The following is a 20,943-nucleotide window of genomic DNA, read 5'->3' as shown; positions in this document are numbered from 1 at the left end:
CAAGAACACAATAATGCACATTAAAACAGTCACACTCATACCACAACATTAATCACATGAAGAAAAACATTTAAGAACACTTATTACTACCCCCTATATCAGATGTACTGCTAAACAGCACAGATACACTGCTGAGAACAGTGCAAGAACTTGAATCATCGGATGTACTGCTAAACAGTACAGATACACTGCCTAAAACAGTGCAGACCGGACTTGTGTACCCAAACCCGTCTAGATACGTCCCAGTAATGGTACTCACCGGGAAGCACGGAAAACAGAAGGCCTCGGAAAACTCGACTGGACTGGACTGGACCGGACTCGACTCGACTCGACACGTGGATACTTCGGAAAACTGGTGGGCCTCTTGACACCTCGGACCTTGCTTCTTTCCGCTAGGCTCTGGTCGGGATCCTCCGCACTCCTCACCGCCTCGTCTGGGTACTGATCGCAATCTTCGTCACCTCCGTGGGCCAGAGGGAGATACAGGAAATCCTGCCGGTACGCGTAGTTTCCTTCTAACTGATGGCAGGGGACAGAGCTTGCAACGCACCATCCGGCGCGTGAGGTGGGGGAGGGGTCCCTGTTCGGGCGCCAAAATGTCGTAAATATTTAATTTACTATCTTAATTTCTATGCAGGTAAGTACTTAATCAATAATAACTCAATCGGAAAGAAAGAAAACAGAGTCCGTGGTGTTAGAGTTCTTAGGGGTTTTATTCCTTAAAAGGAATTATTCCGGAATAGGATATCATGTTCCTGCAACCACACAGGGTTCAGGAAGGGATAGAGCAATGTTTTATTGACAGTACATAGCTTATATACTTAATTTACATCATAGGAAGCAATGTAGTAGGCGTAACAGCTGAGAGTAGACAAGATAACAGCATCCACGTGCTATTAGTACGTAATCAGAAGGCGTGGACTAGGCGTAACTGGAGGTGTGCCTTGAAAACGTCACAGGTAGGTGTCACATGTGGGTGGCACTAAACAGAAATGTTGCAATGTCAGCAGAAATCGGAAACTTGGATGCGCGCGCAGCTGCATGACGTGTGATTGGCGTGAAACTGGAGGGTGCAGGGGGCTTGACATTTGCACTGACGGAAAGAGACAGAAGTCTGGCATGTCAGATCAACTTGTGCTTCTATCATATCTGATATCTGATGTTTTAGGAACTGAGCTATCTGGGCGGAAAGGTCTCTGGGGCAGAAGCTATTCTATACTGACTGTGAGTGCGTGTATAAGCGCCTGAGTGTCTGCATGAAAAGCGTGGGGGCATGGGCCTTCCACGGGAGCATGGTAACAGAGGCTATGAATTACTTGCATGGAGACAGGCCGGCCCTTCGGCTCTGCAGCTGGGGAATGTTTACTGAAACTAGTAGGCAGGAATGTATCTTCGAGGAGCGGAACAGATAACCCGAAGGTTGTAGTCAGTCTTGGCAGGCAGCAGGCTGAGCTAAGCGTGGTGGGCCGCGCTGAAAGTAAGGCAGAGTTCACGGGTACGGGGGCAGGCTGGGCAGCCTGGCTGAGGCCTTCAGAGTCAGAAGGAAGGAAAAGCTCGATGGCAGAAATTTAGGGCCTACTTTGCCAGAGCTGAAAAACATGTAGAGTACACCACAAAAAGACGTTGGCATAGCATACTTAGGAACGGGCTATCCAACCCATTTAGGGTGGGTCTGAAAGAGGACATGTTAACGTTGGACGCAAATGTGTTTGCGTCTTCATAGCTGGCACAGGAGGGAAGTTACATGCACTTTAACTCGTACATGGAGACGGTGGGGTACACGATAGGGAACATAACTTTGACCAAAAATTTATATTTCCTCACTAGTTACAATCCTGGACCTCTAAAGAGTCCTTTAGGGTAAAGAAATGTATTTGTAGTTTTACACTTGATTGTTTTCTGTCTAGTTAACGTCCAATACTAAAGACTTTTAAATTATCCATGTTCCAAAAACAGCTCCAGAAAAGTAGTGGAGGTTGAACAAGTTCAAAAGAAAGTAAAAGTCAGGAAACACTGAAAACTTCAAATTAGATAAATAGCTCCAACTAAATGCACTGTGCATAATTCAAGAAGTCGCATGAAAACTTTTTTTAAACATATTTTATTGGCATTTATTAATCAGCATTGTACATCCAATTTGTTACCCGGCCATTTAACGTCTTAATGACCCTGCAGACTGTCCTACCCATCTGGGCATTTGGTCTCTTGTTCACATCTCCTCTCACCGTGTGACTGCCTGTCGCATTATGCAGTTCTAGCTGTAATTGATTCTCATCAATGATAACATTCCAACAGTTCCACTTCTACTATCCTGCCCGCCGCCCCCCTCCCCTGCTCGACCAACCCGCCAATATGTCTCTAGCTGTATGCATGATCCCATAGCTTCGTCTAACGCCGAGGTACTGGGACAGATTGACATGAAAAAAAGTTTCAGGCGGAGTGGAACATATAGGACTCCAAAGCCTGACCGTTTGAACATTAGGTGAATTTACAAGGTTAAATGCCTGCCTTCAGGATTAAACTTTGGAAGCCACTGTCTCTCTTCTGGGCCTGCCATAGGTCGATCTTGTGACTTCTCCCCGCTGAGTCATGTCTGCATAAGCAGAGTCAGCACCATTCCAAAAAGGGAGTTTATTGTCGTAGGCTGGGAGTAGCAATAGGAAGCCGAGGGGCACAGAAACAGCCGACCGAAGGAGGTGAGAGAGAGCCAATGGCCTGTGGGCTCACCTAAAATGCAATTAACAATGTTGCAAGCCAATGGCTGCTAGAGGAAGAACACAAAAGGCCAATGAGCTGACCCAAAGCCCAGTCTACCTGTACTATACTATTAGATACAATAGGCCTGTAAGTGACAGCATAAGTTGTTTTTAGGCTAGATATAAAAAAACGTTCCCTTGCCCATGGATGAACTGACAGCTATTAAACACTTCTTTTATTATGCTTTTTTGCTCTCCTTCATTTGTATCTTGGTTTCACCCATGTCTTGGTCCTGACCCCTCCATCCTTTTCCTCTTAGCCTAACGCTTTCTCCTTCTCCCTCCACCCTCTGTCTTATATCTCTGTCTTTCCCCTTCAATTCTCTCTTCAAAGCTTTTCCGGTCCGTTTTATCTTGTCCTGATGCTTTCCTTGGCATATTCTTCTGTCTCTGCCGTTTTCTCTCCTCTCTACCCCTTTCCTCTTTCTTTTTCCCATCCCTGTCTCCCTCTGCCTCTTTCTCATCTTTTTCTGATTTTCTGCTGACAGAGCGCCTTCGATGTCCTGGGTTTCACAGCGGAGGAGAAGAGTGGGATATACAAGTTGACAGGAGCCATAATGCACTATGGGAACATGCGCTTCAAGCAGAAGCAGCGCGAGGAGCAGGCCGAGCCCGACGGCACTGAAGGTACATCCCTCCCAAGAGACTCCATCCATAGAGCTACTTTGCACCCCCTGAGCTCTTTTGTCAGGCACTTTGTTCCCTGGACCCACTTGGTCGCAGTTGCTCTGACCCCTAGAGCTGCTTAGTGCCACAGCATCACTTAGTGCCCAGGTGCTGTTGTGTCTGCTAGTGAGTGCCTCAGAGATGTTTGGCCCACAGGTGTTTGCTCCTCTAGAGATCTTTTTCTTTCATAAATGCTGTATCCCTGAAAATCAACCTGATCTCCCAAGGTCCATCACAGTTTCTTTGTTTCGCAGAGCCATTTTCAAATGCAAGTGCATATATATTGTGCTAAAGACACACAAAGTTACAAAGAACAGGACCTATATGCATCCTTTAAGAAATATTATCACAATCCTGGCTACTAGAATTTAAATGAACTGTTGGTGATAAGTTAACAAATCAGGCATTACTTAACCCCTTCCACACTCATGACGAGCTGGGCTCGTCATGGTGTAGCCTCCTCATACACTGATGACGAGCCCAGCTCGTCATAAAACAATGAAAATAGCAATTTCCCAGCACAGGAGGGGAATTGCCTTAGCAGCCATGGAGTTAATATAGGGTCCTATCGTACTCAAACTTAGCCCAAATAAACACAAGTGGTTGTGAACCAGGAAAGGATGCGATCTTAGATAATAGGAGGAGACCCTGACCTCTGCATCTATCCCTGTTTACATCCATATAGTTGAGCTAAAGTGTATCCATAGGATCTTTAATTCAGCTTCCTGTGTAAACGTGCAACACTTCAACAGAGAAGGCAGGATAATGTTCTTCGGTAAAGGTCACTTTGTTAACGGTGAAACGCAGCTGAAGATCTTTATTGGCCTTGTTGAAGCTCTGCGGGTTGTACCTTATCCATGATTGAACCATCACATGGATGACAAGCATATGGAACAGACCAGGCATAAAACCACAGGATCCATTGTTCAGGCCCACTCATACACACACTGTATACACCACCCAGGGCACATAAGTGCACATGCATAACATGCACTTGGAATGTTAGTGTAAGGATCTGCATTCACGTAAAGAAGCTGACCTTTACAACAGAGTCCCAGTAGGCCTCTACTCCAGTGTCACAGATAAAAAGACCTGGACACAAATAATAATTTGCAAACACAGTATGCTGCTGCCACCACTCTATGTGCTAAACGTGTGTGCAGGTAACACTACCTTACTCGACATTCCCATCCCAACATCACTCGTTAAGCTCTGAGTCAACCAAGCGTTGCTAGAGGTAGCTTGTAGAGCAGTTCCACATCCAGATTAAATAACACTATTGATGATATAAGGCCGTTTGGATTCCCACACTCACAAAGCCAATCTAGATTTGAGCATCTCTAGCCAGACACCAGCAGATATATTCTATCCCAGAGTTGATGAGTGCTCGCAGCCTATTGTTCCCCCATAGCCACTTGGAACAGCAGAGTGCATATGTACCACAGGTTGAACTGGTCACTCAGAGTTGCATAGTACTAGAGAACAGCTTTGATCAGCATCGCTGCGGCGGTTATTTTTCCGCTACGCAGCTTTTTTCTAAAAGCCGCGTTAGATGACGAGCTCAGCTCGTCATCTGCACACGCCCCCCGTGGCTGATGACGAGCTGAGCTCGTCATCAGCATCGAAGGGGTTAATGCTTGCTTCCAGAGAGCCAATTTATCCTCCAAAAAAGTGTTGTATGTATGTGGTATATGTATAGCATGAACCTACCTGGAAGGCATTGGAGTGCTGTAAAAGGCCAAAGGCAATGATACAGTCAACAGGTTATTACCGCTGAAGCTAGTTGTTTTCTAAGTGCAAAAGCAGATTGTTGTACCTTCGTGATGCAGTGTTCCTTAAAGTGATGTGTCTCAAGCCCTTTCCTAAACTGGAGCAGGGTAGAGGCGACCATGATGGTTATGGGCATGTTGTCCCAGATCCTGGCTGCATACATGGAGAGTGTCATAGTTGCTTAGTCCAATGGTTTCAGCGGGTCCCTCAGAGTAGCTGTGCCTTCAGAATTTCTTGATCTCTGAGGTTCACTTTGTCCCTCAGCCCTTCGAGTTGCTTGGTTTATCAGGTTCATGTTCTTCCCCAGATACAATTGGTTCCTCAGGTTCACTTGGTCTCTTACTTGATTGGTCTCGCAGATTTGCTTTGTCTCCAGCGTCACTGGGTCATCCATCGCTAGATTGGCTCCAAGAGCCTCTTTTCCCCCAGGAGTCCCTTTACGACACAGAAGGTTATATCTTCATAGTCATTTCAGCCCCACTCCACTTAATCTCACAGAGATGCTTTGTCTTGAAAGCCATTTGTTCCCCTTACCACTTTGTCCCTCATAGTTGCATTATCCAAAGAAGCCCTTTGCTCACCAGAGTCTATTTTCCCTAAAGTATCTTCATTTCCAAGGCAAGTTGGTATGTCAGTACAGTTTAATCTCCCAGAGTGGCAGTCGTGCCTCATCTGTGAGCTGTACCGGATGTAGCACAAACTCCTTATCAATCAATAAAGGAAACTCTCGTAGTCGAACGAGCAGGTCTGCACCACCCTTAACCAGACAGACTTTACATAGCTGTATGAGACATTGGTAGACTGCAGAATGCAGGCGTCCACGGACGCCTGACCCCACACTACCCACTTGAGTGGGATGTGCACATCCTCTTTAGTCACTCATCACACAGGTCTCAGTAACCCATACTGTTTAGAAGGGTAAGAAAGAAAAATCACAAATGCTCCCTTTCAGGGGTCTCTAAAGTGCATCCGGGCCACAGACACTCCTGTTCTCTGTTGCAGATGCTGATAAGTCATCGTATCTGATGGGCCTGAACTCAGCTGACCTGCTGAAGGGCCTGTGCCACCCCCGGGTGAAGGTTGGCAACGAGTACGTGACCAAGGGGCAGAATGTCCAGCAGGTGAGAGACAGTGAAGACTTCCATTCCTCTCCTTATCTCCAGCTGTCTCTCACTTTGTTCCAGATTTCTCTGGCTGTCACCCTGACCTATTACTGGATGTTTCTGTCTCCTTCTCTCTAGGTGCAGTACTCTATAGGTGCTCTGGCCAAGTCCGTGTATGAGAAGATGTTCCTGTGGATGGTGGTACGCATCAATGCCACGCTGGAGACCAAGCAGCCCCGGCAGTACTTTATTGGCGTCCTGGACATCGCCGGCTTTGAGATCTTTGATGTAAGTAAGGTTCACCCTTGTCCTGCATAACACAGTCACACTGACAGTACGTGTGTGAATCAAACTGTCCACATGGGTCTGAGTTGAACCGGCTTTATATGATTGAGCCAAAACCTCAACACACGTCTGAGCCTCCTTACCATACATATCAGCACCAAACTGGTCGCACAAGTCTGAACTAAACCAGCCGTACATGTCTAGGCTGAGCCATCTATACATGTCTGAGCCACATCAATTATGCATGTTCGAATCAAATCCTCAACACATGAGATCGACAGCAGCCATACATATCCAAGCCAATCCGGACATACATTTCTGAGCCACAAAGGATATACATGTCTGACCCACAGTGTCCGTACCTGCCTGCATCAAACTGGCCATAGATGTCTGAGCCACACAAGCCATACATGTCTGAGCCACACCATCCATACGTGTTTGAGCCAACCAGCCATATACATCTGCACCAAACCCACCATACATGCCAGATCCAAAGGGCCATGCTGGTCTGATCCACGAAGGCCATAAACATCTGAGTCAAACTGGCCATACATGTCTGATGCACACTGGTCATACATGTCTGAGCCAAACTAGCCATACATGTCTGATCCAAAATGGCTATACATGTCATAGCCACAAAGGCTATATACCAGTGAACCAAACTGGCCATACGTGTCTGAGCCAACCGACATACATGTCAACCAAACAAACCACACATGCCTGTACCAAGCCAGCCACATATGGTAGACACAAACCAGCCTTGGATGTCTGAAAAAAGCAAGCCTCAGGTGCAAAGATACACCGGCCTCTGCTGGGAGAGCCAGACTATCCATACCTGTCTAAGGCAAACTGACCATACATGTGTCTCTGATGGACGGTTTGGTATGGAACCTTCTCAAGTACTAAGAACTGTCAGTAGGAAGTGCATTGCTGCAAAGGAGCTTTAGGAATTGTCAGGAGCGCTGACTTTTACCCGTAGCAGACGGCGTGGAAGCGTTATCTGCCAAGGAACTATTGTGAGGGCTGTAGGTATGCTAGTTGTAGGGCTGCTGCAGGACGTGGAGACTGAGCATTAGCTATAGAAGATTGTGCGCAAGTGCTGATTGTGAAATGTAAAAGATGTGATTGGCTATGACAAAGCAGCACATAGTGGTGTTGAAGTGTTAGCTGTGATAGAGCTGCAGGAAGTCATGTTGGAGGTTGTATGACATTACAATATGTGGAAATACAAATCAGCACTTTACCACACAATTTTTGCTGCACATTTTTTTGCCACGCATATACATTTACATTGCGTGTCTTTTCCACCAAATTGTCAGCTCTAATCCACTCAACCAGAGACGGCACTCCACGTAGTGTGGTAATAAAGTAAATCTCCCAAATCGCAGACAAGCTCATCTTGTCTGCGATTTGAGAGATTTTGAATAAAACTTTATTGCCTCACTACGTGGAGTGCCGTCACTGGTTGAGTGGATTGGAGCTGATTGAAGATTCATCGTCCGGGCGCGGATGCTAAAGAGCACCCGCAGCACTTTGGCTGCACACCGCACATGCCCTGTGGTAGTCATATATATGTTTATGCATATTTATATAATTTTGATTTTTTTTGGGAGGGAGAACCCTCCCCAAACCCCCCTCTTTTTATTTACCCCTCCAACTCAATACCCATACCCACCGTTAATCCCTAAAAATAACCTTACTACTCAATACCTCTACTCACCCCATAACCCTAAAATCCCTAAAATCCCTTTACCCCATATCCTAAATCTCTAAACCCTAAATTACTTTTACGACCCTATATGCCTAGCCAGCCCTAAAACCCCTACCTAACCTTAAACCTTAAACCACAATCCAACATCAAACCAAAATAAATCATATATATATATATACATATGTGTGTGTGTGTATGTATATATATATATGTACACAAACACGTGTTTGTGTGTATATTTATATATATGTGTGTAGATATATATATAAATATATATATACACACACATATATATGTATGTATATACACACACACACATATATATATCTACATACACACACACAAAAACCTTTATACTTACCTTAAATGACCGGTAAAGTCATGTGTTGTAAAAGTATATGCGATGTAAGAAATTGTGTGGTAAAAAATGCGTCGTAGTGGTACTGCATGGTAAAAAACTTGTTGCAAAGGCTGTTTCCCATTGTTAGAGCGCTGACTGTGAGAGAGACTGAGCAAGCCGTGTAGTTGTGCTACTTGCGAGGGAGCTGTAGGGAGCAGTGTAGGAGCACCAGCTGTGAAGGAGCTGTTGGCCAAGGTGCAATATCCGTAGTACTAGAATAAAGTTATGAGAATATTGTGCCTAGAGAACTCTGTGAAGTTTGTCATCAGGGTCAAGGACAACATTTGCAACCTAAATCTGTCACGTCTGATGGGATGTGATCATTTCGTAAACGTCGTCATCATTTGCAGAAAATGACCAACAGTTGGCCTGACCACCTCTCTTTTGCCCCTAAACAGTTCAACAGCTTCGAGCAGCTCTGCATTAACTTTACCAACGAGAAGCTGCAGCAGTTCTTCAACCATCACATGTTTGTGCTGGAGCAGGAGGAGTACAAGAAGGAAGGCATTGAGTGGGAGTTCATCGACTTCGGCATGGACCTGCAGGCCTGCATCGACCTTATTGAGAAGGTGGGCAATGGGGAACGTTGAGCAACTTGTGGTGTGTCCAGGGATTGAAGGGGCTGAGATGGAAATGGAGGTTATCAGTAGAGCCCAGGAAACTATTGAGGAATGATGGGCTCCATTGCAGACCTACATCAGCCTTATCGAGAAGGTGGGCAGTGGAGACCATTGAGCGACTCGTGGGGTGTCCAGGGGTGGAAGGGGTTGATATGGGAATAGAGGTTATCAGTGGAATGCACGAAGCTATTGAGGAATGATGGGCTCTATTGCAGACCTACATCAGCCTTATCGAGAAGGTGGACAGTGGAGACCATTGAGTGACTTGTGTGGTGTCTGGGTATGGAAGGGGCTGATATGGAATAGAGGCTATCAGTGGAACACGGAAAGCTATTGAGAAATGATGGGCTCCATTGCAGACCTGTATTGACGTCATCAGTGCGAAGAGCAATAGGGGCCGCCAAAGTAATTGTGGACTGCGGGGAACAGAGGCAGACATTGCAAAATAGTGGGTTATATTACAGGCCCTTATTGATAGTCTCATAAATAAGGTGTGAATGACTTGGTTCTTTAAAGGAATTGAGGGGCCACTGGCACATGAAGGGGCAGAGGAGAAAATGTAGACTACCAGTTGAATGGAGGGAGTGATGGAGGAATCATTTAGATGGTATGCATAATGGAGTCATTCAAAAGGTAGCCATGGCGGGGTCCATGAGTAGAATGGGAGGCCATCAAATGAATGGGGCTGCAAACAAAATGGCGGCAACCAGGTGTCTGGGTGGCATCAAGGCAATGAGGGTTTCCATGGTAATGGGCGCTATAAGGGTTCGAGGGTGGTTAGGGAAATAGAGAGTGATATTGAGCAATGGTAAGCTCCAGAGCAGGCCCCCATCAATCTCACTGAAAAGGTAAAAATGGAGGGGATCTGAGCAGAACAGGAAAGCTTCACTGAAGAACGGGGGTAAAACTGAACAATGGACACCTCCACTGAAGGCCTGCTGCATCTCCCTCATTGAGAACTTGGGAGTGAGGAGGACCAGGGCGGGAACTCAAAATCCACCATGGATCTGAGGACTCACCTGAGCTTCACTGTAGGTTTAGCAGTGGTTTGATAAAAAGAATTGTGTGTACACATACAGTATGGTAGGCCTACAGGGGTGATAGCCTGATTTCTGAATGGAGGGCCTACTTGAGGCATATCTTCTATTACAGGCTGCATAGGGAATTGCGAGCCACGTGTACTGAAGCCAGAAATGACTTGACTGCACCATGTGTGTTGTATGTGAAATGTTCTGTATAAGGTGCCCCCCAGAGGCATATTAATTCGATATTTACTGTGTTCTCTGGTGATTATCCATTGAGCATTTCCTTGCTAGGTATGTTTCGAACCACGCTGAAACAAAACAATACATGCAACAGTGCTTTATTGGATGTGTTTTGGGATTCCAAATGGCCCTCAAGACCTGGCTGTTCGAATAAGCCCCCGGCACCAGCAAGCGCCTGGATACCGTATCAGGCGATTAGCCATGCTTTATAAATCCTGATTGATTGATGTTTCAGAGGTTATGTGTAAAACGTTCTGCCTTATATGTGTGTGTGTGTGTGTGTGTGTCACTTCTGGGTTGGAAGTGCTGGAAACTGTGGGCATACCTGTGCCGGGACGCATGGATGTGACCGGTGCATAGTCAGCTTTATGTGGTGGCTATAGATGACTTGTGACGTGGGGCGCAAAGTTATTGCTGCTATACGGCACATGTGCGATATGCATATTTGTGGATGTATATTAGGTTTTGTGTTGCATTTCTTTCTGAAAACATTTAGTGGACAGGGCTTTTGGGAGCGACTTGGTTGCCCACTGAGTGACCAGTCAGTGTTGTGTTTTCAGTAAATGCTTGAGATTGGCAAATACACCATGGAATGAACCAATCATATAAATGAGGTGAAGCCCATCTCTGCCGAGATATCTACCCCCGTAAATCAACTTAAAGCACCTCAGCCGATGTCAAGTCAAGTCGTGCACAGGCAGAGGACTTGTTAACTGATATGCACTCATTAGATGTAGCATGTGCAACAGGGAAATTTAGGCTTGAAGTTAAAAACGTGTTTAAAAATGTGTAGAGGGATGTTTTATTACCAGCATTGATTTGATGAAATGTACTCCAGGCTTTATTAATGATTCTTGGAATCTAAATAATTGTTATAGAATATTCTACTTTTAGAAGATTTTTTAATGGATTAGGAGTTTTATATGGGTATTATATCGTTTTTAACCCGAGTTGGTTTTTAAAACGAAGATCACTATGTCTGTACATTTATACATTTTTCAGGACCTAAGGTCTAAATAAACAATCTTTTTGACTTGACTTGAAAAAGCCTCTGCTCATGGAATTTTTTTGTCCACTACTGAAAGACTTTAGCCCGCTTGTTAGAAAGTATGTTAAAATTATATTTGCTGCATTGAAATAAGTAAAAAGTTTACAATTTCTTAGTAATACATATTCTTTAAACCAGAAGAGGTACCTTGCCTTGAGCTCCCCTCTATAAAGGACCACATGCCCCTCTTATGCCACCCCATCTCTAGCTTTAGTGCACTCTAGTTAAATGCTAGACCAGCTGTAAATTGTGACGCTTAAAAGGGTTTTTGTGCTGCCCCAAACCTAACACCCTTCTGAAGGCACGGACGTCGGGTGAAATCTTCCCATTTACTTTCATTCATCTTTTAATTGCTCCCTCGCTACATGGTCTTCATGTTCAAAAATGGCCGCTCTACCTGAAGAGATGCCCATTTGGCAAAGTGAGGAATGATGTATTAATGTAACTCTAACTTCTCCTGTTACTTCACTCCACTTTTTCCCTTCCACAGCCTCTCGGCATCATGTCCATTCTGGAGGAAGAGTGCATGTTCCCCAAGGCTTCCGACATGACCTTCAAAGCCAAGCTCTACGACAACCACTTGGGCAAGTCCAACAACTTCCAGAAGCCACGCAACCTCAAGGGCAAGCCAGAGGCACACTTCGCTCTTGTACACTACGCAGGCACAGTGGACTACAACATCAACGGGTGGCTTGAGAAAAATAAGGACCCCTTGAACGAGACTGTGGTGGGGCTGTACCAGAAGTCCAACCTTAAGCTTTTGGCTACCCTCTTCGCCGCGTACGCTGGAACTGAAGCAGGTGAACTTCACAGCACATTTGCCGGGTGGGTTTGGTTGTGGCCTTGTGCACAGGGCAAATGTATACAGGGCTTGTCCAATGGGTTGAAAGCAATAATGGAGCACTGACATGTCGACTTTGAGGTCTTTAACATTGGGGTGGTTAGTGGCCCTGGTGTCAAAAGTGGGGTAATTTGCCAGTGCTATCTGCTTAAAAGTGGACCAGACCAATGGGGTGAATAGCATGTCAGGGCACAGTCATTTTCAAGTATAACCAACTAATGAACAGGGTGCCATCACGATAATGATGGCTGCTCTCAAGTCAAACTTTGAAAATGTTTGCCCTGGTAGGGAGACAGCCGTCTAGCTCACCTGCAGCACAATTTTGGGTGTTTCTCAGTTTCTTGGTGATGCATCTGAGTTGAGAGAAAGCACCACAGATTGCAGAGGTGCTCTGGTTAAGATGTAGGGGCACAAGTCGCTCGTTCAAGCCCTGTAGCAACCTTACTCAACTCTCTGATACCTCAGAACAGAGTTTCGGGGGAAGGACACGTGACTGCCTTTCTCTTACATCCTGTAACCTACTTTGTGCATTACCTTTCCTTTCTTTTTCTTCTAATCTTTTCTTTTTCCTCCGCCTTCTTTTAGTCTTCCTTTATATTTTTACCTTCTTTATCCACCTGTCTCTATTCCATTTTTCTTTGTTGCTTTTGATCCTCTTCCTGCTATCAAGACTCTTCGAAAGGGAAAGGTAGTAAGAAGAAGGGCTCTTCCTTCCAGACGGTGTCTGCTCTTCACCGGGTAAGTTCCCTTCCCTTAACATGACCTGCTTTTCAAAGGGGACTGAGATCATCCTAACTGCTGCTTCTCAAACACATCTCTGCTGGTGACTGTATCCCTCCTCTTGTCAAGGGCACTCGTCCACACAACTAACCAACTATCCTTCCTGCTGGCCATGCACACATCTTCAGGTGGTTTTGGGCAGCCCGATGATCCAAAAACAGCCTCTTCAGTATCTGATGAACGGTGTCTTGGGTGGGGCCTGAGAATAATACCCTGGAAAGAAAGTGATGCTTGATCATTATGTCATCTGTAATGCCCAGTAATAGTGACCCAGGCCAAACCCTTGTACAAAGGAACCTGGACAGTGCATGAAAAAACGTAAGAGTGGATCCTAATGATTCATTCAATCAAAACAATATCATGAATTGTGAACAGACAGCATAAAAAAAACCATCAAACCGCCCACTCTAAATTAGGCAGATGGTCAGGTGGCTTCCCACCGACAGCCTGCAGAATGTTAGGCCTTCGAAGAGGTATGTCGCATCAGCGACATACTCTTGGTCCTAAATTGGGCGGGCTGTCCGAGAGTTGCAACAGAGTTCCCTCTCTATTAAATCAGCCCTTAGTCTCTGGTTATAGATCAGTTTTGGAAGCGTTCCTGCCAATACGAAAAATCTTAAGTAAACAACTGGTACCTCTATTCTGTTTTATGTACGAGACAGTTCAGACCTTCCTTCAACAGTGAAGAAGACATCTTGATAACATTGAAAATTGAGTCCCTCTGTGCAAACATTCCCCAACAGACAGTCCTGTGGTCAGACATGTACTACAAACAAGCAACAATACTGAGTTTTTGTCAGCAGTATTCATTATAGAATTAACCAGCATTGCACTTTATATTTAAAACAGAATTCTGCTTACCCCAGAAAGAGGTAGCCGTGGGTGCTTGTTTCACTCCAAAAATTGCCAATTTGCTTGTTGCTGATTTCCAGGGGTAAACTGACTGGTCGAACAAGAAACCTTACTTTCACAATATCCGCATTTGGTGATGATATATAAAATATTTTTTTATTTGTAGCATGGCACAATGGAAGCTATAAAGAGTTTACTATCTGGCTGAATAAACAGAACTCTGACTCTGACTTGATTTTCACCTCACTTTCTAGATAAACAAAGATGATCTACTTAGATTTCATGGTCTGCCATGCTGACAACAGAATATACATCACACTTTTCCGCAAAAAAACAAAGAGAAATTGTCTACAGTTGTATACAGGCCGTCACCTGTGGGCCCTTACAACATAATCTCCTGCTTGGGCAATTCTTGAGGGTTAGAGGAAACTCTAAGAGTAGAACTGTTTCCTTCAATGAAGCCTTGGGGTTGAAGAAATTAATTGACAGAGGCTCACCCAGATATCTAGTTAGAAGAAAAATTAAGAAGTCTTTGCAGTACTTTACTGGCAGGTAGCTAGAAACCACACGATCATTTACTGCCACCAAGGGATATGACACAGCCCACTCACCGCCTGATATGTGTTAGTATATTCACTGTGGTCGGCAATAAGTTGCAGAAAATAATCAAACAAAATTGGCGTACTCCTAATATGAACAGTGAGCGCCCTCTGTCTTTCTTCAAGTACAATAATAGTATCTTAAATGAGACCCAGACTTCTCAAGCCGGCACATCCGAGTGCTGTCCAAGCATCTAACGAAGAGCGGACTGCTTGAAACCACGGTCGGGTCAGGCGGCCGGAGGACTACCTTCTCTCATCTTGCATACCCTGTGTCTCAGTCATGCTTGTTTATTGCTACTTAATGTGCACAATTTCTTCACAAGAAAATGTTTCACCACTGAAGTTCGAGTTGCTGTGTGGAGCACTGATGTGTCCCATGTATGACAAGTAAAGTTTCTTAGGTGAGGAATGTGAGGCCAACAATACACTGTTGAGTCCTCAGAAGCTAGTCATGGGTGGAGTCCAAGTAAAGCTTGTGTACTGAGGCCGGTGGAGCACGTATAATAGGAGGCCGGAGGAAAGGGCTGCGGGTGTTTTGAGTGGAATTACTGTGTCTACTGAGAGTTACTATTTGAAATTATAACCAGTGCAGTGCGGGAGAACAAGCCTTTATGTCTCTGCTTCTGTCTTAACTGTAGGAGAACCTTAACAAGCTCATGACCAACCTGAGGTCGACCCATCCTCACTTCGTGCGGTGTTTGATTCCCAACGAGAAGAAGGCACCAGGTAAGGGGACCAGAAGCTCGATTGTGGTGAGAGCAGAAGAGCTGGGAAGAGAACCAGGGCAGGTTCTAGAGATCACTGGTCTTACAACCAGAGGCAGAAGGCCCAAGTCCAAACGAAGCTGTATTAGATAAGCAGCGAATTTCTGTTCCAAAATCCCACCTTTACTGTCAACACTAGAAGCATACTGAAGGAGACTGCTGTAGAACCTGATAATGGGCGTCTGTTGTAGATCATGGCAATGACTGTAAATATGGCAGTGAATGTCTGATCTAGAATGGCAGTAGATGCCTGCCTGGTCTAGAAAACAAATTTGAGCCTCTACTCTGGAATAAGTTGAGTGGGTGTGCACTTTCCACCTCTCTTCCCTTTCTACTGCGGTGAGTCGTTTTGCCACCTAATAGTTGCCAACGGCTTCTTAGCCAGTAAAGTCTTTGATTGGGTCCTTACTTACAGAGAGGGGATTTTAGGGAAGTCTCCCATATATAATCAGGGATTATGACAAGTTAGCTTTGTTTCAGACCATTTTATAAATCTCAAGGCAAATATACACTGTATAAAAGTTATTTTGAAAAAACAAGAACAGATGATACTGAAGCATAAAGTCCAAAATATAAAACGTTGTTGAGATTCAGTTCAAAGTTTACAGAAGTTTTATTCCATTAAACATTGTGGAAACAATGAACTGAATCTCTACGACTTTTTATATTTCGGACTGTACGTTTCATATCATCTGTTCTTTATTTTGGGATAGTTCACCTTGTGGTTGATAACAAGTACGCATCCCAGTGGTACCACACAAGAACCACTGTTGTTGACTATAAACTGTGATTATACTTGACCCAAAGTGTGGGTGCTTTGGATGTGTGACTGGCCTACCACGGCTACTAGCAAAATTATATATGTTTATTTTGAAAAAAATAGATGTATGTTTTCTGCAAATTATCAAAATAGGGATGTTACAGACTATCATCCAAGTTCAATGCATAAGTCCTGGTTGCCATAGCCAAATGTATGAAAGTATATAAAACTGATTTGGATTTATAAGGAAGGCTACATTAGAATGTAACATTTTTCCTGAGTTGCGGGGTGAGCACAGCTGCTCTTGAACGAGCAGGAGGCGAATGAGAGTTTTGTTCTCCGGGTATTGTGATATTCCTAGGTTTTATTACGGTCCATGAACATTATGATGCAAGTACCTTTGCCCAGATTACTGCTGGGAAGTATGTGGCCTCTCCCCCAGTGCACCTACAAAGAGGCTACGGGGCCATCTCTGTTTATATAAGTGTGCATGGATTGGACAATCAAAGCAGTCCATGTTGCATCCCACCTTCAAGGAAGGCGGTATGCGTCATAGATTACTTTTTTAGAGTCCAAAATCACTTGAAGAAAAAAGCTTGGATCATTGTCCCTCAAACACAGTATTTCACCAATGACGTAAGCCTATATTAACGAGTTGCCTGCTCACGTCATCATCCATTGCCTAACAGACCAGAACGTAAAAAGCGAAAACTGCTTAGTGCGGGCCGTATAAAGTCTGTGACTACTAGAGTAGAACCCCAGACATTCATTGCATTAAGGATACGTTCCCACCATGGAAAAGAGATAAATATGGGAATGAAAAGACTGACATAGGCAGCAGGAAACAACCAAAGTACATATCCATGCAGACATCTATGCATTCTTTTTTGTGTGGCTTCCACGATCAGTTGTGGCAAAGTCGCTGCACATATTCAGGTCAGCCTTCTGCATCCATTCTGCAGAGAGAAATGCAGGTGCCATCATGGAGACTCAAGCAAGCTGCATAGCAGACACACTGGGATTATTTTACCACTCAAGATCCATGTATATAATGACGTCAACCTCAACATAATAGTAATGAACACTTTTAACATTCACTGCATCTTAAGCAAAGATGACGACAGGGCAGCAAGCAGGTGAGGAATGGCTGAATACCTGTAGGTAACCGCAAGCAGTTACATCTGCTCCCTCGTCCTCTGTCACTTCTTTCTCTTCTTCCACTTCCTCATCATACTTCACATTATCTCTGCAGGTGAGATGGACAACCCTTTGGTCATGCACCAGCTCCGCTGTAACGGTGTTCTGGAGGGTATCAGGATCTGCCGGAAGGGCTTTCCCAACAGGATCTTATATGGTGATTTCCGCCAGAGGTGAGTGACCTTCAAAGCTCCTGATGTGGCTTCGTAGAGGGGCAGATGTCCTGTAAGCGTCTAACTTGCAAACCGCATTGCTGAGCTCCTGCAGCTCAGTGCAGGTGGTCCATTCATGAGACTGACACATAGTTTGCTCCTTTTCCAGATACCGTATTTTAAACCCGGCTGCTATCCCAGAGGGGCAATTCATTGACAGCAAGAAGGGGGCGGAGAAGCTCCTAGGGTCTCTTGATATTGACAACACCCAGTACAAGTTTGGGCACACGAAGGTTAGTCAACTCTCTTCACCTCTGGATTTTTTATCTTTTGCATGTTGTCTGTAATATGTTAGTGTCGCTGGTCATACCCTGAAAGCATGCTAACACCTGTCTCACTGCATTGTGGCCAAGGGTACATGTTCCTGCGCTGCTTCCCTTCCACAAACCCTGACCACTACCCATCACTTTCTCCCCAGCAAGGTCTTTGGAGGTGCAGGATGAAGTTCCCTTGGTTAGCATCATTATTTCTTAATGTTCTCGTACTCCACAGGTGTTCTTCAAGGCAGGTCTCTTGGGTCAGTTGGAGGAAATGAGAGATGAACGCCTGTCCCGCATCATAACACGTATCCAGGCACAGTCTCGCGGACAACTGATGAGGCGTGAGTTCAAGAAGATTCTAGAACGGAGGTGAGCGAAAACTACAAACCACTATTGCCAGAGTTTTAGTTCTGTAAAAATGTCTATATCTATTTTCTTGAGATGGGACATGTATGCATGGAAAGCTCCTAATAGCACAGTGAGCGTCAGGTGCAACACAGTAACCACCAGGGTGCAAGACAGCTGAAATTGATCCACACTACCACACCGTAGGGGGTATATACAAAATTGGCAACTCCTGGAAAACATGTAAAAAGGCTAGGAATCTCCACTAGTATTTCAAATCAATGGCCTACCTTTTCATTCTGTGGTTTCTCATTGTTGCTACTTGTTACATCCTCCTTTGTAATATATCCACAATTTCCTTATTGTTTCTCAAGCAAAGTTCAATACACTATTTCATCTCAAACTCACAGGCATTTGTGGTTGCACTACTAGCTGAGAACTATTCTAGTTGCTCATGGGATGCCAGTTGCCTAGAGAAACATGTACCACATGGTCAACATACCAGTGTTTCCTTCCACTTAAAAGGATATTGTTGGGAGTAAGATGAATGCACTTGAGTCCAGCCTTTCCATGTTTCCTTTCTTCTCACATGGAATATGGTTGGGATTTAGAGGTAGACATTGGAATGCCACTATCCTAATAGCTGCCTTCTTATCCCTGTCTGTAGGGACGCCCTACTGGTCATCCAGTGGAATATCCGTGCCTTTATGTCAGTGAAGAACTGGCCCTGGATGAAGCTCTACTTCAAGATCAAACCACTGCTAAAGAGTGCTGAGACTGAGAAGGAGATGCAAACCATGAAGGAGGAGTTCCATAGGCTCAAAGACGCCATGGAAAAGTCAGAGGCTCGTCGCAAGGAGTTGGAAGAGAAGATGGTGTCCCTGCTTCAGGAGAAAAATGACCTTCAGCTTCAAGTGCAATCGGTGAGTTACAGCCAAACACTTCTTCGAGGGGGCCTTTCTGTTTAAAACCTCAGACACTTATTGGACCTTTCTATAGTGGGACAGAGGTATTACTTTGGGTGACATTAGGAAACCAAAGTTCTAAGTTGGTTATTTTGTTCTGCGTGTGATACATTTTAAAGCTTCTTTGGGGGAAGCCTCGATGTCTTCCATATGTTCTGAAACATTTCAGGGTTTAGCAAACAAACATTCCCCATGCTTGATTAAACAGCAGTGACCCATGGTTGTAATTTCATCTTTGGTGCAGATTTTCTTTGGCAAACCTAATAGAGGGTCAGTAATAATGAGGATCTATATCTATTTTCTTTCCACTAACCACTCAACAGGAGCAAGACAACCTCAATGATGCAGAGGAGCGCTGTGACCAGCTCATCAAGAACAAGATCCAGCTGGAGGCCAAGGTGAAGGAGCAGACGGAGCGCCTAGAAGACGAGGAGGAGATGAACGCTGAGCTGACAGCCAAGAAGAGGAAACTGGAGGATGAGTGCTCGGAACTCAAGAAGGACATTGACGACCTGGAGCTCACCTTGGCAAAGGTGGAGAAGGAGAAACATGCCACAGAGAACAAGGTGAGGCTGTACTAGCTATGTCTCTTACATTCTCTTGAAAAAACAAGTTGTAGCACCCTTCATTCATGGTGTCTGTCTATCCTTCCTCTGCCTCTCTCCAAGAACACAATGGTACCTTATAGGATCATGACATCTCTCACATCTTTCTTTTCCTACCAGCTAGAAAATAAGGACATTTCATTCATGTTGTTTCTTGCCATTTCATTTTTCTCCACTGAGGATACGTTATGACCGCAGAATACCTAGCTGAACAGTGTAAGGTCATGCCACCAAGTAGAACAGCATCTGTCTCGCATTCCTCGGTACAAAAATAATATAAGCCTTCCTATGTTCATGCTGTCTCTTGCCCTTCAATTTGACCCTTTATCAAAAGAATGTGATGCCTCTTAATGTCACAGAGTCTCTATCAAGTTCCTCTCACCAAGAACATAATGAGGCTTCTTAGGTTCAGGGCAGGGCCGGCTCTAGGCATGTGCAAGCTGTGCACCTGCACAGGGCCACCAAACCCCAGGGGCCACCACGCCAATATATATCCTTAATATATTAATCCTCTGAGGATGGATACATATTTGCGTGGTGGCCCCTGGCAGGGATTTGGCGGCCTCCGGCTCTGTTCCACTTCTAAACTCCCTGACCCCCTCCCCTCTTTACTGGCCTGCGCGCTCCACCCCGCCCGGACCCCCTCTTCCGGGCCCCCTACCTACGCTCCCTGCCCAGGGCCACCATGAGCCTAGAGCCGGCCCTTGAATCAGGGAGTCTCTTCAGGGAAGCCTCCTGCTGTTATGGAGCCAAAATCCACTGCCTCTTCTTCTCACTGTAAACAAGCTTGGACTTCTATGTTGATGTTGTGTTTCTCCTTTCTTGAACCACGAAAAAAATTAAACCATAACTCGCCTATCTTCTTTTGACGATAAGGGAAGGTTCCTACTGGAATAGTGGCCTTTTTCTTCCCGTCTCGATTATGTTTTTGATCTGTATCTCTTTTCATCTCTATCCCCTCTATGTTATTTTTTTCAATTTTTCTCTCTATCTCAGTTTTCTCTTTCTCTTAATTTCTTATTTTTACTCTCCTTCTCTATTGATTCTTTTGTCTTTCTGCTTTTCTCCTTTCTTTCTCATGCTTTTTGTGTACCTGTGACTTCATTTTTCTGTTGAGACATCCACCTTTTCTCTTC

At 44.9% G+C, this 20,943-nt stretch overlaps 1 protein-coding gene across 1 annotated transcript in view; it reads left to right on the top strand.

The window, feature by feature from the left end:
- LOC147716764 (myosin-6) overlaps positions 1 to 20,943 on the top strand; it is a 114,210-nt gene that overhangs the window by 44,402 nt on the left and 48,865 nt on the right. Inside the window, exons 11-22 of the mRNA XM_086923714.1 lie at positions 3,245 to 3,383; positions 6,195 to 6,313; positions 6,434 to 6,583; positions 9,090 to 9,260; positions 12,115 to 12,424; positions 13,136 to 13,203; positions 15,338 to 15,425; positions 17,476 to 17,593; positions 17,742 to 17,865; positions 18,125 to 18,261; positions 18,905 to 19,160; positions 19,526 to 19,768. Coding sequence (XP_086779840.1) covers positions 3,245 to 3,383; positions 6,195 to 6,313; positions 6,434 to 6,583; positions 9,090 to 9,260; positions 12,115 to 12,424; positions 13,136 to 13,203; positions 15,338 to 15,425; positions 17,476 to 17,593; positions 17,742 to 17,865; positions 18,125 to 18,261; positions 18,905 to 19,160; positions 19,526 to 19,768 — 1,923 coding nt within the window. The remainder of the gene's footprint in view (positions 1 to 3,244; positions 3,384 to 6,194; positions 6,314 to 6,433; positions 6,584 to 9,089; positions 9,261 to 12,114; positions 12,425 to 13,135; positions 13,204 to 15,337; positions 15,426 to 17,475; positions 17,594 to 17,741; positions 17,866 to 18,124; positions 18,262 to 18,904; positions 19,161 to 19,525; positions 19,769 to 20,943) is intronic.

This window comes from Lissotriton vulgaris, chromosome 5 (genome assembly GCF_964263255.1).
Source record: "Lissotriton vulgaris chromosome 5, aLisVul1.2, whole genome shotgun sequence".
In the NCBI taxonomy this organism is placed as follows: Eukaryota; Metazoa; Chordata; class Amphibia; order Caudata; family Salamandridae; genus Lissotriton; species Lissotriton vulgaris.
This window is presented reverse-complemented; position numbering and strand designations above follow the sequence as displayed.